The sequence below is a fragment of the Enhydra lutris genome, unplaced genomic scaffold, assembly GCF_002288905.1.
Source record: "Enhydra lutris kenyoni isolate GAN:26980312 unplaced genomic scaffold, ASM228890v2 scaffoldscaffold1, whole genome shotgun sequence".
Classification (NCBI taxonomy): domain Eukaryota; kingdom Metazoa; phylum Chordata; class Mammalia; order Carnivora; family Mustelidae; genus Enhydra; species Enhydra lutris.
The window spans coordinates 70,623,347-70,637,042 of NW_019154085.1; the positions used below are offsets into that span (position 1 = coordinate 70,623,347).

At 53.8% G+C, this 13,696-nt stretch overlaps 1 protein-coding gene across 1 annotated transcript; it reads left to right on the forward strand.

The window, feature by feature from the left end:
• The first annotated feature begins 10,913 nt into the window (after positions 1–10,913).
• Positions 10,914–13,389, forward strand: LOC111145995 (Sp9 transcription factor). Its single transcript, XM_022501359.1, has 2 exons — positions 10,914–10,934; positions 11,950–13,389. Exons 1-2 carry the CDS (start codon positions 10,914–10,916, stop codon positions 13,387–13,389), a joined length of 1,461 nt encoding a protein of 486 aa, XP_022357067.1.
• The last annotated feature ends 307 nt before the right edge of the window (positions 13,390–13,696 follow it).

Sequence of the window (13,696 nt, forward strand, 5' to 3'; positions counted from 1 at the left end):
AATAAATAAACTTCAAGGAAAGAAATAGAGGAAGAAAGACTTATAGATTAGAAGAAACTTGAGAGACTAAATGTGTGGCTAGTGCTTAGATCTGATTTGAAAGGAAAAAGAGCAATTGTAAAAACTCATTTATGAGACAATTAGGGAGACTCAAAACACTGATTAGGTGTTTGATAATATTAAGGAATTATTTCAAATGTGTTTAGGTACGATTATAACAAGGTATTATGGTTTTGAGTTTTGGTTGTTTTTGGGTGGTTTTTTTTTGTCTTTTGATATTCTAAAACATACTGGGATATTTACAAACAAATGATATGTCTGAGATCTGCATTAAAATAAAGGAGGAGGAAATGGAAGGGATAGAGATTAAATAAGCTTGGCTAGGAGCTGCCAATTGTTGATGCTGGCTGATGAACATAGAAGGGCTCATATTCTCTCTACCTTTAAATACATATTTGAGATTTTTCCATAATAAAAGTTTAAAAAGAGAGATAGCAATAATACTCACCTGATAAGATTTATCATGCAGATTAAACGAAAAGCACTTGGCAGAGTGCCTGGCATATAGTAAGTGCTCAATAAATGTTAGCCATCCCCAGAAGAGACAAGCCCTCCTCTTTCCCAGGTGCAGACCTGTGGAAGCTAGGCCCATGGAATGGGCTGTGGACTGGAGCAGCTAACTTTACTCGTTCCCAAACAGGCAACTGCCAGCTGTTCCTACGTTCATCTTTACCCAACCTGATTCTCTTCTAGGCCCTGTGCTTTCCACACACAAGGGAAAATTCTGTTGTACTGTAGCTATTGGCTTTGGCTTTAGTTCCACAGTTAAGCTTTAGGTGGGACTGCGATTTCAGTGGAAAACAGGAGGCAAGAACTTTTTTTAAGCTCAACTCTTAAGTTTTGAGCATATTGCCAGGATGGTCCTATAGAGTTTTATTTAACTTTTGTAACATCCTTCCAAGTCTTAATTCTTAGTTTCAGTTTACAGAGGAGGAAACTGAGAAGGGTCCTCTTCTGGTCTGCCCAAGAACACAGCCTTAAGAGGTGGGCTCACATGGAGCTCCTGAAAGTCCCAAAGGGCCCAGCAGTCCTGGCTAGCAGACTCCTTGCTTCTCTTCTCCCGGTCCTAGCTTAAAAACAACCACAGCCCAGAAGAAGTTAAGTTGATATTCTCAGTCAAGAGTCTGAAATCATAGTTATCTGTCCTCTGGACTAACTGGCAATGCTGATGTGCAGCAGGGCGGGGAAAGATCTGAATGTTTGATGAGGAGAGTCACAGGCTTTGGTGGAAGCTTGGGGCCCTGAGAGGGGAGGCTCAGGAAGAAGTAACAGAAAGAAAAGGGATTTCAGGATTGCACTGACATTTGTGTTTAATTTTCCTCTTGTTCTAAATGCTATTTAACTTTTAAGGGAAAGAGAAAACAGAGAGATACCTTATAAGAGAACTGTTCAATTCCAAAAATTAAAACCAGCCAGCTGCCATCCAATACTGTCGGCCTCCATTCAAGCTCCAGCTGTAATTTAGTTCAGTAGTTGCGCCGACACCCTAAACTTGCAAATGATGAGTTGACTTTGGAATCCAGCTTATTTAAATAAAGCGGGCCCGCTCCACGAAAGGCGGGTATCTGATTACAACCGGAGTTACTGGTTGTTTACATCCAACATTCCCGGGAATGGAGCGGCAGAAAGAGGCACCAGGAGAAACAGAAAAGGCCAGCGACCAAACACCCACGGAGAAAGTGCTAGTGCCTCAGACCGCAGTAGGGTTAACCTCCTGGGTCCCAATCCAGAGCGTCGGGAGGGCTTGGCTCTATCAGCAGGCACGGGGAAGATTTCCAACTAACCCTCTCCCCGCGGTGGCCCTGAGGCCCTCACTGTAAGGCCACTCCCGCAGGCAAGCTGCTGGAAGGAGCCGACACCACCCCTCTGCAGGGCCAACCTCCCCAGGCCTGACCATGCCCTGCTAGGAATCCCAGATCTTCTCGAACGGACTGGGCTACTGTCCTCTTAATTAAGAAACAATAGCTATTTAAGAAGAAGCGCAAAGAACCCGCTCCTGCGCGCCCAGGCTTGGGATTGGAGTTCTGGCTGGGAAGGGAGCTTTGGGGATGGGAGGGTGGGGTTGGAAGCGAGACTGCGGGCGGAGGCCGCGGCGACTGGAGCACCCGGCGACCCGCCTCCTGGGCCCCGCCCTCAGCCTTCCCGCCAAGTGGGGACCGGAGGGGTGGGGAACCACCCCCTTCACTGCGGCAGTTCTTGAGTGCAGGAATCCAAAAGCCCGCAGGGAGAGGGCGCAGAGCGCGGGAGTTGGCGGCTCGGAAGTGAGAGCGATCCCCAGTCCCTCCGCAGGCCCCTCGGGCCCGGAAAGCGGCGTCACTGCCACAAAATCCTTTTCTTCCCCGGAGGGAGCCGTCCCTCGATCCCTTAGAGGGTGGAGATTCCTCACGTTCCCTCCTCCCGCTCCCCGGGGTCGGAGGGGAGCTGTGGGATTAGGCTGGAGTGACTATTCCGCGTGCTCTATAATTACGCACACACTGAAATCTTCACCGTTGACTTAAGTTACTTGGCGCTGCGAGGGCTGGGGCCCTGCGTATTGATTAAACGCAGCCTCTATTTACCTAAACAATAAATGTAGAGATTAGCGATGTTCACTTGATCACAATAATGGGGTTGACAATTAGGGGGCAATGCATCCCAGATGTAGCCGAGCCTATGGGAGGCGGGCGGCGGCAAGCTTCTGGAAGAGGGGCGCTCGGGGGGCCTGAGGAGGCGGAGGTGCGGAGCCCCGCGCAGAGCTGGAGCCTGCCTGCCGAGCTCGGCAGGAGGCTGAGGTGAGGCCCAGCCGCCGCCAGGCTCCGGAGGCCCGCAGCGGGCTTTGGGGGACCTGAACGTCTCCGCGTCCAGGTAGGCATCTGGAGCACCGAGCCCGCCTCCCCGCGGCGGTGTCACCTGCCTCAAGGCCGTCTCGCCGGCTGCTGCCGGGCTGGGAAGGACGATGGACGCCGCTGGCGCGTGCCCGAGTAAGTGTGTCTGTGTCATCAGTGTGCACTCTGAGGGCGGCAGCGGGAGGAAGGGCAGGGGGAGGCGCCTGTGTCTAATGTGTGCGGAGCCTCCCTCTTCCCCTACGTGTACTCCTAGAAGCGAGTCAGGGTGGAGGTGTCAGTCTGGTCTTGCCTTGGGGGTGGGTGTGACATCCATCCGGGGTGTGATAGGAGAGGCCAGCCGCTCGGGGTTGGACTCTAGCGTGGCAGGACACCAGAAAGCATGGACTCGTGGACCCAGGACAGGCCAGATCCCCGGGATATCACAGTACAGGGGTTCCGGGGTTCTTGGTGGGAATCTTGGAACCAGCTTCTTCCTGCGCCACTCACTGTGCGGGAGGGCCCTGAGAAATCCTAGGAAGCAGGGGATTGAAAGGAACTAACTCAGAGCAGAACTCGGGAGACCAAGATAGAGAGTCATAAAGGGAAAATGAGAACAGCTTATAGTGGTACGTGTGAGTATGTGAAATCGTGATCCATCTAGAAGAGTTTCCCAATCCTGGGTTCCCATCCCATACCGGCTGCAAAAGACACAGGCAGCAACTCTCCCAAATCAAGTGGTTTCTCAGTTTTTTCCCTCTTCCCTCTGTGCCCCATTATCAACCCATTATGCCTCCCATCCCACATTTAGGTACGCACACAAGGATTTGTTCCAGACATCCATGAACAAGCCAGGACGAAGCCCTTTCCCGCCAAACCACTAAGGCTGGGAAATACACAGAATACACAGTGCCGGCCCAAACTCTGGGAGCGGGAACCTGGGAGAAGACTTGAGCGGTAAGAGATCTAGAGGATTAGAAGGAGTGAGGGGAAAGGAGGAGAGAAGGTTGCGAAAGAGAAAAAAGAGGAAGGAGGAAGTGGAAGGACCAGCAAGGGTAGAGTTGGGCGTGGGGTTCGGTTACAAACGCACCCCCACCCACCACCCACCCCTCGCCCCCCGCCCCGCCAGGCGCCCGGGGTCTTTCCGAGCGCTGTCTCCGTCACCGCAGAGCCCAAGCGGACTGGGGGAGGGGAAGATAAGACAAAGGGAATTCTCCTCTGGGAAGTGCGAAGTGCATCTGTCCTCTCCTTGCAGGCTCTGGAAAAACTGGCAGGAATTTCCTTGTCGTGAGAAGACCGACGAGCGTCTGCAGCAGAGACAACTACAAACAGACTTAGGGCCGGGAAGGAGGGCGGGAGGAGGGGTGGCGGGGGCCAGCTTTGATCGCTTCAACTCTGTTGTAATTTTGTCTTCACATTAGCCAAAATAGTCAGCCCTAGCTAGGAGTCCTGTTCCGCGGAGTCCCCTCCCACCCTACCCCTCCACCCCCGCGTCATGTGCACGCGGGGAGCTGGGTCGCCGCTCCTCCCCGAGTAGCGCCTGAAACTTCAAGGGCTAATGGTTCTGTGTTCCTGCCATAATTAGGAGGCCACACAGCTCTCCAACACTGCGTTAAACAAGTATGTAAGTCATCCTCCCCCTCTCCGGGGACAGACCCGGGGAAGGAAGGCAGCTGGGACAGCTCCGGGTGTTTGTCCTCCGTTAGGGGGAGTGGCTTCGCTGTGACCCCAGGCTGCTCCTCCAGGCCTAGGTCTTTCTAAGTCCTTCCTTAGAAAGTAGAGAAAGGGGCAAAGAATGTGCATCTCGCCACCCACCGGACAAGCCAGGCGAGCCTGTGTCTGTGCTTGAAAAGTTTTCTAAATAAATCGCTCTGGTGGTTCCAAGCAGCGATGAACAGAGGCTGAACCCGGGTCTTCTCCAGAACAGTGCAACGGATGTAAAGAAGCTGCAGTCCCAGCCTTTCCCTTTTCTTCCCCCCTGTAAATCAGCCATATAAATCATTCGCATTGTTTAAGGTACATTGATCAATCTAATGGCTTGTAATAGGCTCCTAATTGCCACTCGCAGAGTTCTGCAGGTTCCTGTTTGAACAGGGAAGGTTTCCATTCCAGCCAAAGTCCACCTTCATCTTGAGACTGGATGATTACAGACCCAGGGGGAGGACCACAGTGGCCAGGCCACTGGAGTCTCCATGCTTCAGGGGAGGGAGGAGGGGGCCTTACTGGAGATATTTACTGTTCTCCCCCCCACCCCCCGCCTTTTCAAAACCCACTTCCAAATTGGTAATTCTCTCTCTCTCTCTCTTTTTCCTTTTAACAAATTACTAATTCTCTAATGAGCAAAGCCAAGGCAATGATTTTTTTTTTTTTAAGATTTTATGTATTTATTTGAGAGAGAGCATGGGAGAGGGGAGAGGTCAAAGGGAGAAGCAGACTCACTGCTAAGCAGGGAGCCAGATGTGGGACTCAATCCCAGAACTCCAGGATCATGACCTGAGCCGTAGGCAGTTGCTTAACCAACTGAGGCACCCAGGCGCCCTTGTTTATTGTTTATATCAGACACGAAACTTCCTTATTTGCATCCTTTATGTCTGTACAGTAAAAACTTCTTTAGTGGCTAACAGGTATTCTCTTAGTCATCCCTTTTCTTTTGATTTACTTCTTTCTAACATGGTAACACCAGGAGTGGTGATAGCAAATAATAGGGGGGGGGAGGGGCATGTTGAAAGGCAGGAAGAAGCAGCCAAACTTTTTCCAATATGGAGTCCTGGAGATATGCCTAAACTCCGGTTTAACATCTTGTAGTGGTAGTGTCTCCTCCAAGCCCTGAATGGAGGAGGCTGAGTTGGAAGTATCCTCAAAAGCTCCCTATGAAAGAGTCAAACTGAGGAAACTGGGACCCTGGCTGGGAGGAGCTGAATGATGACCAGAATCCTCTGGCTTTTGGTGGCAGCAACGGCTGCTGCTGCTGCTACTGCTGCTGCTGCTTCTCCTCCTCCTCCTCCTCCTCCTTCTTCTTCTCCTCCTCCTCCTCCTTCTTCTTTTTAAAATATATTAACTCAAAAGATACTTTAATGTTCCAGAGATGGTTCCCTTTAAGTTGGCTGAGACAACAATTGTGCCTTATTTTGGTAAAAATGCTCTAAAAAAGAAGCAAGCCAACACAGAATGACACATTCGCTTAGGTCTAAGACCCCTCTATGGTAGTTGGTGATGGAAGGAGGAAGGTGAAACTCCAAGCCCAATAGGCCCCCCATAGTTTCAGAGTAATGCAGTAAACAAATCTATGATGCTTGTTGAATAATCTTCCAATAATTGCAGTCATTAAAATCATCACACAGTCTACAGTCACCTTCCTTCCTTTGACACACCAGAGTCTTTCCTTTAATTGTTAATGCATTTTTGGCTCAGATAAACAGATCAAGGCACGCTTAAAATATAAGGCCCAGATACATGTAACAGCAGAAAACTGGTAGTGAAGCAAATGTTTGGAGTGTACTTAAGAGACCAGGGGTATTCACTTTCTCCAGCATACCTTCCAGGCAAGAAGGATTTGCATCTCCTGCCACCTCTAAATAGCAGCCTCACTTCTGAGGTAAAGAAAAGATCCTTCCAGGCTCTTTTATATGCAAGGGTTGGGCTGGAATTAGGGCGTTTTAGAACAAGTATTAAATGAAAGCTCAGCAGAAATTGTGGGAGAGTTCCTCAATTTTCAATTAATTTTCTCCATTCATTTGATCTGAAGGCTGGCGCTTTTTAAAATATAAATATGTGTTAACTATAAAAGATTCCCTTCTAATCAAAAGCTGCATTTCATTTGCACCCACAACTGGCAAGCTCCAACTGTGGAAAGGATTCATAGCACTCAACAGGCGCTGGCGTCTGTCCCCGCTTCCTTCGCCCTTGTTCATGGCAGGCGACTATGGTACACAGGGGCAGCTTTTTTTTTTTTTTTTTTTTTTAACCCAAGTTATTAATGTATCTCCCCAATCCCCACATCGGGCTGACCTGATAATCACTGTTCTAGTGTAGATCATGCAAATGAAAAGCATAATTAACTGAGCAAATGATTCAAAAGGGGAGAGCTGTGGCTTACCAAATAAGTAAATAAAGGCAGGTGGGAGGAGGACAGGTCAGATAAATGCTTTTTACCGGCTCCTCTCGCTTCCCTCTCCCCGGTTCCCGCCCTCCGGGCATCCCGATCCTGGTGGTCATGGCTTTGGCAGCAACCAGCAGGGCCCATGCGAGAACCTTCGGTTCCTCCTCCCCCAACCCCTCCCCTCCCGCCCACATCCTCAAGTCTCCCCAAGTCGACCTCACCCCACCCCAGTGCTGTGTATCCGTTGCTAACTCTGAGAGTGGCTGAAGCCCCGGGGCGACTGGGCAGCCACCTAATATTTCGATTTATTCAGAAGATAGATGGTTCTCCCCGTCCCCACCCTGCTTCCTGTGCATCGGGGAGAAGCATTTTTTTTTTCCTGTCGTGTACAAGCTCCAGTCCTTCGGATCAGCGCTAATGACGGAATTGTTTCCCCGGCTTCGCCTTCTAAACGCAGCAACTTGAGCAGTTGCTCAGATCAAAGCTCTCCGGAGAGGCAAGATGGGAGAAACAATATTTGTTCAAAGGAAGTGAACTCTTCCCTTTAATTACCCTATTCTTCTTTATTAGGATTCCTATTGAATTTTTTTTGCAAAAAAAAATTATGTTGATTTAACCATAGTGTATTTGCGATGTAAATATATTCCAAGATGAAAACGTCACGGATCAATTGTAAAGGACCCGGATACATAATTTTAAAAAATCAGTTTCAGTGTATATGAGGTTCTCACCCCACTTTCGCTGCTCAGTCAGATTTGTTTATGCAGAATCGACATTTAATAGTGCTAATTGCACTCCAGTTAAATTGCCCTGATTGCAGAAAGGGAAGCAATTTTCGTGCTCTCTGTCTGGGTTTGGAAGAAATTGTTTTATATTCACCTCTTTATAAAGAAGTGGAGATAAGGCACCGGGGCCTTTGCACAAATTGCACTTAGGGGCTGACTGGCAGCATTCAGGCGCTATAATAGAGCATTATTTGGCCGTTTTGAATAATGTAAAGCGTTTGCTGAAAGCTATTCTCCCGAAAATTGCTTTAACTTTTAAAAGGGTGATGATTCACTCCAAACCAGGCCTTTGTTACATTGTCATTATTTCCCCAAATGTTTTAACAGTCAGCTCAACACTTTAGCATAACACATTGATCTTTGTTTAAAAACTAGATTTTTTAGAGGATGAAAAAAAATCTGTCACACGAAAAAAAAAAAAAAAACAACTGGACTTCTTTGGGAAGATTTCCTTGGGGCCCCACCTTAGAGTTGAAGTGGCCCGGGTGTCGGCCTACGTTCGTTTGGAAGATTTCCCTAACTTTTATTGTGATCCCGACGCGTGTATCTAAAGGAATATCCGAGTGCCCACGTAGAGAGTCTGACAGCTGGAACCACATTGAAAACGGCAGGAGGGGGGAGGGGAGCAGAGGAGAAGAAGGAGAAGAGGAAGGCAACCAGGGCTCCCCGAGCCCGAGGTGCCAGCGTGAGCTGTTTTAAATGGTTGACTTGAAAATGTCACTAGTGCTAAGTGGCTTTTCGGATTGTCTTATTTATTACGTTGTCAGGTTTCCTTAAGGAGGGGGTGTGTTGGAGGTGGGGGAAGAGGTGGTAAGGGGAAACCTCCGCGCTTCTCCTACCCGGGCTGCAGTGGGTGAGTCGGAAACGCCTCGCTGCCACTTAACAATCCCTCTATTAGTAAATCGACGCCGAGACTCTACGGGAAGCCGAGCACCAGTCTCCCCTTCCAGGGCAGAAGTCACCTGTTGGGAACGGCTCCCGTGTCCCCCTGCCGGGCTTTCTGGCTCTTCCAGGCTGCCTGGATTCCCCCTTAACCTTCCACACCGAGTGCCCCGAAGCTTTTGACACCTTCTCCACCCCACCCGCTGATTTCCACCAGTCCCCCAGGGCACCGAGCTTCAGGATAGCCGCGGGTCTTCTCACTCTCTTCTTTCTCTGTCACGATTTCCTCGGTGCTTTCGACACCTTAAACCAAAGTGTGTGTAGGGGGGGGGGCAGGGGCATTCTGAGCAAAGGTATTATAACGAAAAGCAAAGAAAGCAACCCATACAGCCCTCCCACCCACCGAGTGCACCAGGATGCACGTCGGCTCCATCTTAGGGCCGAGAGAGGAGCCAAAGGGGTCGCACTTTTGGGCCAAGAGGTATTGCAAAGAGGAGAGAAAACACTGGGAGCACAGTTCCACTCCTCCTTACTTGCTCCCCTCAGCAACAGCTCCTGTTTTGCACCCAAGCCTTTGGGGTTCGTGGTTACAATGTCTTTTAAAAGGCAGGATGTGGGTTTGGAGGGGAATGTGGTACATTAAAACCAGTACCCAGGTCTGTCCGAGGACGCTGGTATTCCTCTTTCAAAAGCAGCTCCAACTGCCCTGAAGAAGAAAGAGAAAGCAAGACCCAGAAAGAAAAGCAAACAGCCTAGTGATTGCTAAGGGACTCCAGCACGCGCAGTCCTCTGCCCAAGGACACCTCTTTTCACACCGACAAGCTCCAGAGAGGACTTCAGGATGCTTTCAGCCTGCAAAATGTGGAGGCGCCCACGTGTGGCCTTGTCCCCCTCACTCGCGAATGGAGGTCCCCAAGAGAGGCTCCTGGAGCATGTCCACGAAAGCAGGGCGCTGCAGGGGGAAAGCCCACCTCTCAACACGGTGCCTTTGCCGTGCAGAAGAGTCCCGAGGCCCAGGAGGTCTGGAGTGGGAGTGGGTTGAAGCTGGGGCAAGAAAACTCGACTCCAGGCTGAAACGTGACGTGCAAATCTTCGCCGGGTTAAACAAACAGCAAAGCGAGCTGCAGCTTCAACGGGGGTGGCGGTGGGGGCGGACGCAGCTCGCGCTGGTCTGTGTTTCCAAAGTTGTTACAACGTGAAAATAAGCGGCTTCGTGCAGCGTTCTGTATGGGTTGATGCCTCCCACCCCCACGCCAGCCCCCTGCGAAACCCGGCAGATAATCAGCACTTCCCACTGTTTAGTCGTATTTGACAACTGGGTTAACCTGGTATCTAGGCACTGGCGAAACGGTACAAAGGGTGCCCTCAATTACCACTAGAAGCTTCTGGTGTGAGTGGCACTTGTATTACCCCCAGGGTCAGAGGCCAGAGCGACAATTAGGAAGTCACTTAGACCTCTGGGGGAAATGGCGCGATGCGCAGGCTCCAGGCCCTCCCAACAAGTCTATGGGTGTAGACCTGGACGAAGAGGCCTATCTCTCTCCTCTCAGAGGAGCTGTCCTTTCGCGCCCTCTCCTCAATGTGACTCTGGAGTGGGTAAAACCGAATCCAGTGGGAGAAGGAACTGGGTAAAAGACAAACGACAATGATAAAATTGTGAGCGAGAATGATGGATCCCAGCTGAAGTTGTGCTCCGCAGGCGAGAGCCTAGACACACAAAGTGAGCGTTGACATTTCCGTCTTTACTTAGGCCTTGCTGGCGCGGTCTCCGCCTCGGCGCCCCCCCACCCCCTTGCCTTCTTTCCCACAAGTGGGGAGTGGACTAGGACTGTCAGTTTTAACTTGCATCATCTCGGGGTGGTTCGGGGGGCTTGTGGCTTGGTCTCAGCGCTACTTAAACCTGGCTCCATGCGTCTGTGTAAATTTTTAATTGCACTGTAATTTCTTCAGTCTCTAGCCCGCGCCTCCCCCCACCCCCCAACACCTCGCTAGCCGCCTTGACTGGCACGCGCCGGGAGCCCTGGCTTGGGCCCCTCGGCGCGTCTGATTGGCTGCGGGGCAGCTCCCGTCTGCTCCGCCTGCGCCCTCATTGGGCGAGAGGCGCAGCCAGCGGCACTTCAAAGCGGGTGCTCCTCGCACTTAGGCTGAGTTTAGCCGGCGGGAGCCCGGAGTCCGCTCGGCGCGAGCGCGGGGACGCGGGAGCTGCGCGGTATCCGAGCAGCTTTCCGGAGCAGCCGTCAGGCTCAGCCCCGCTCCCGGCCCCGCCGCGCAGCCCAGGGACCTGCTATGGCCACGTCTATACTCGGGGTAAGTCGGAAGTGCGGCAAGACATTTGCTTGTTTTAACTGCAGTAAATTTTCGTTATGGCTTCTACGCGTCGGCGGCTCCGGAGAAACTGTTGCTGCCGGACAGCAGCTTCAGCGCCTTTTAGCACTTTCCACATATCTGGGGCTGATTCTTTCCAAGTTATTGAAACCTAGGAGATGCCTTTTTGAGAAAATGATTTGTTAAGCAACGCTTTTTTTTTAGGTGGCTTTAAAGAAAACCTAGAGGTTTCTTTTCTTTCCCTGGTGATTTATACCCCATCCCCCCTTGCTCCGGGGATTGTTGCAATTACGCGACAGTGGTGTTCCAGAAAACAGCCTTAATCATTTTGCAGTCCATGTAGTCACGTTAACAAACATTTACACTTCTGTGGCTCTCCAGTTCGCTTGTGACTCGAAATCCATAGCTGGGTCCCTTCTCGGATTCTTGTTTTCATAATCGAGGATGGGGGGGGGGCTGTAAACATTAAAAACAACGTTTTCTATTAAAAAAAAAAAAAAAGAGTCAAGTCGTAGCCACCCTTGGAAGCAGTGTCCCAAGTTTCCCCCGCCCCCGAGCCGCTGTTTCGGCCTCCTCCGCCCTCACCCGGTGTTTGTTGTCGTTGTGTTTACTTCCGTGCTTTACTCCGAAGGGCGATTTGGGGGCCTCAGCGAGAGGAGCGGGCTTACGGCGAGCGGGAGGCGAGCTACCCAAGTCCGGCCCTGGGTAGGGGTTGTAGCGGCGGAGACGGGGAGGACTGAGACATCTTTGATTTCTAGCCCCACCGAGGAACAACTTTCCAGCGCCGGGGCTCTCGCCCTTGGGATCGCCTGAGCCCCGTGCGGGGCGCGGCGCATCCTTGGCGAGCGCGCGGGGAGGAGGCGCGAGCCCGGGAGCCACGACCCCCCGGGACCAGCCGCGGGGGAAACGAGGCTGCTCACGGGTGCACTTTGTGTCTTCCTCCCACTTCTTCCTGCCCTCCTTCTCCTTGCTCCCTCCCTCACCCCACCCACTCTAGGAAGAGCCGCGCTTTGGAACGACCCCGTTGGCCATGCTGGCGGCGACCTGCAACAAGATCGGCAACACGAGCCCGCTGACGACGCTGCCGGAGTCGAGCGCCTTCGCCAAGGGCGGCTTCCACCCCTGGAAGCGCTCCTCGTCCAGCTGCAACCTCGGCTCCAGCCTCTCGGGCTTCGCCGTGGCCACTGGTGGCCGCGGCTCGGGCGGCCTGGCGGGCGGCTCGGGCGCAGCCAACAGCGCCTTCTGTCTGGCCTCCACGTCCCCCACGTCGTCCGCTTTCAGCAGCGACTACGGCGGCCTCTTCTCCAACTCGGCGGCTGCCGCGGCGGCGGCGGCCGGAGTGTCCCCGCAGGAGGCGGGCGGCCAGTCGGCCTTCATCTCCAAGGTGCACACGACGGCGGCCGACGGCCTGTACCCGCGCGTGGGCATGGCGCACCCGTACGAGTCGTGGTACAAGTCGGGCTTCCACTCGACGCTGGCGGCCGGTGAGGTGACCAACGGCGCGGCGTCGTCGTGGTGGGACGTGCACAGCAGCCCGGGCTCGTGGCTGGAGGTGCAGAACCCCGCTGGGGGGCTCCAGAGCTCGCTGCACTCGGGCGCCCCCCAGGCCTCGCTGCACTCGCAGCTCGGCACCTACAACCCCGACTTCAGCTCGCTCACGCACTCGGCCTTCAGCTCCACGGGCCTCGGCTCCTCGGCCGCCGCCGCCTCGCACTTGCTTTCCACCAGCCAGCACCTGCTGGCTCAGGACGGCTTCAAGCCGGTGCTGCCCACCTACTCGGACTCCAGCGCCGCCGTGGCGGCCGCGGCGGCCAGCGCCATGATCTCGGGCGCCGCGGCCGCAGCCGCCGGGGGGAGCTCGGCGCGCTCCGCCCGCCGCTATTCTGGCCGCGCCACCTGCGACTGCCCCAACTGCCAGGAGGCGGAGCGGCTGGGCCCGGCCGGAGCGAGCCTGAGGCGCAAGGGCCTGCACAGCTGCCACATCCCGGGCTGCGGCAAGGTGTACGGCAAGACGTCGCACCTGAAGGCGCACCTGCGCTGGCACACGGGCGAGCGGCCCTTCGTGTGCAACTGGCTCTTCTGCGGCAAGCGCTTCACGCGCTCGGACGAGCTGCAGCGGCACCTGCGGACTCACACCGGCGAGAAGCGCTTCGCCTGTCCGGTGTGCAACAAGCGCTTCATGCGCAGCGACCACCTGAGCAAACACATTAAGACGCACAACGGGGGTGGCGGGGGCAAAAAGGGCAGCGACAGTGACACGGACGCCAGCAACCTGGAGACGCCCCGCTCCGAGTCCCCCGACCTCATCCTACACGACTCCGGCGTCAGTGCCGCCCGGGCGGCTGCGGCGGCGGCGGCGGCTGCGGCAGCGGCGGCGGCGGCGGCGGCGGCCTCGGCGGGAGGCAAGGAAACCGCGTCGGGCCCCAACGACTCTTAGAGGCCGGGCGAGAAGTGCGAGCGAGCGAGTAGAGACACCGAGAGCGAGCGAGAGGTTCGGAGGGCCAGCGAGCGGGGCACGGACGGGCGGGGGCTCCAGGGACGTCCCCCCGGGGCCACCACGAAGCGTAGCTGCACCCGGCTCCTCGGCCGCTGCTCGCCGGCCACGCCAGGAGCTACCCTCTGCTGTCCCGGCCCAGACGAGAATCGAACGCGTGATCCAGGAACAAAAGCAAACCGTCCTCCGACACAACACTTTAAAAAACTGCACACATACACAGACACACACACCGGAGACCTACAACCAC